Here is a 1,410-nt window from a genome sequence, read left to right as displayed (position 1 = left end):
CTAAGTGAAAGTCGGCCAGGTTTCAAGGACCCGAGTGAACTCATCCAAGCACTTGTTGTTCAACTCTACGTTGCCAAAGATCTCCTTCATGGCCCATGCATTTGACCTTATTGACTCACCTTCTTTCTCCACCATCACTCGCCTAATCAACTCGGCCACCGAGTCACTCGTAAACGATCCGTCTCGCTCGTCCCTCGGTATCTCCAACCCGACCCGCTTATCGTGCATTAGTCTCGCGTTCAACGGTTGGTCTGAATAAGCACCTGAAAATAAAATCAGAACCCGCCCAAACCGTAGTGCCTCAACAACTGAACTCCAACCGCAGTGAGTTAGGAAACCTCCGACCGATGCATGACCTAGAATCTTAAGTTGTGGGGCCCAATCCCTCCAGACCAAGCCTCGATCCTCCACTCGAGTTTGAAACCCGAGTGGAATGATATCGGCCCCCAACACACCCTCCACCAACGGGCGATTGTTGACCACCCAAATAAAGGGCAACCCGGATTTCTCTATCCCATCTGCCAACTCGTGCATCAACTCTTGGCTAGGAGTCACCTCAGTGCCGAATGCGATGTAAACCACCGAGTTCGGTTTCTTATTTTCGAGCCACTCTCTCAACAATTCCCACTTCTCATCCCTTCGATCGTCAGCGACGCCATGCTGATGCGGTGCTGAGTTGGGCGGCAGCAGCCCTAGTGGAACAATGGGTTTGCCGTACATCTTCCTGAGCAGACTCACCGCGTCAGATTCAAACTCAGTGCAGCTCCGCATAGTCACAAAATTACAATCTTGAATCGCACCCGCGGCTCTCTGAAAGTCAGAGACCTCGTCGTCCATGCAATCCCAGTGGCTAGCCATCTCATGCAGCTTAAAGGCAACGTTGGAAGGATAGTCGACCCACTCGGGGACGACCGTCAAGTCCTCCGGCCGCCGGGGTTTGTCGCTGAGTAACTCGGATGGAGGACCGAAGAAGGCCAAGGTAGTGGCGTTGGTGACGCTGAAGAAGACCGAGTTGACTCCCAGCTGAGTGGCGACTCTGGGCATCCAGTAGCAAATGAAGTCATGGACGACCCAGTTGACACCCGAGTGTTGGATGAAATGCGTGACTGAAGGCTTGAGCAAGTCGTAGGCTTTTTTGAGGTAAGGTACTTTGTTGATTGGTAGCTCGGAGGTGGACTCGGCGGATTCCGGTAAGCCGTCGACGGCGGGGAGAGGAAGCTCGACGAAATCGATGAGCGGGGAAAAGGAGGAGGATCGGAGGCGATTGATGTTTTTGGGGGTGGAGATGAAGGAGATTTGGTGACCCTTTTGAGCTAAGAACTTGGAGACCTCCAGAAATGACATTAGGTGGCCGTAGGCTAGCCATGGGAACATGGCTATGTGAAGTTTCTTCTGATCTTTGCTCTCCAT

The 1,410-nt window shown here is 52.7% G+C and overlaps 1 protein-coding gene across 1 annotated transcript; it reads right to left on the bottom strand.

Moving 5' to 3' along the window:
• On the bottom strand, positions 1-1,410 carry LOC137747025 (UDP-glycosyltransferase 91C1-like). Its single transcript, XM_068487022.1, has one exon. The coding sequence runs from the start codon at positions 1,408-1,410 to the stop codon at positions 1-3; it is 1,410 nt and encodes a 469-aa protein (XP_068343123.1).

The sequence above is a fragment of the Pyrus communis genome, chromosome 10 (genome assembly GCF_963583255.1).
Source record: "Pyrus communis chromosome 10, drPyrComm1.1, whole genome shotgun sequence".
In the NCBI taxonomy this organism is placed as follows: Eukaryota; Viridiplantae; Streptophyta; class Magnoliopsida; order Rosales; family Rosaceae; genus Pyrus; species Pyrus communis.
This window is presented reverse-complemented; position numbering and strand designations above follow the sequence as displayed.

Excerpts from the sequence above, each read along its gene's own strand:
- LOC137747025 (XM_068487022.1), bottom strand. The coding sequence starts at position 1,410 with ATGGAGAGCAAAGATCAGAAGAAACTTCACATAGCCATGTTCCCATGG.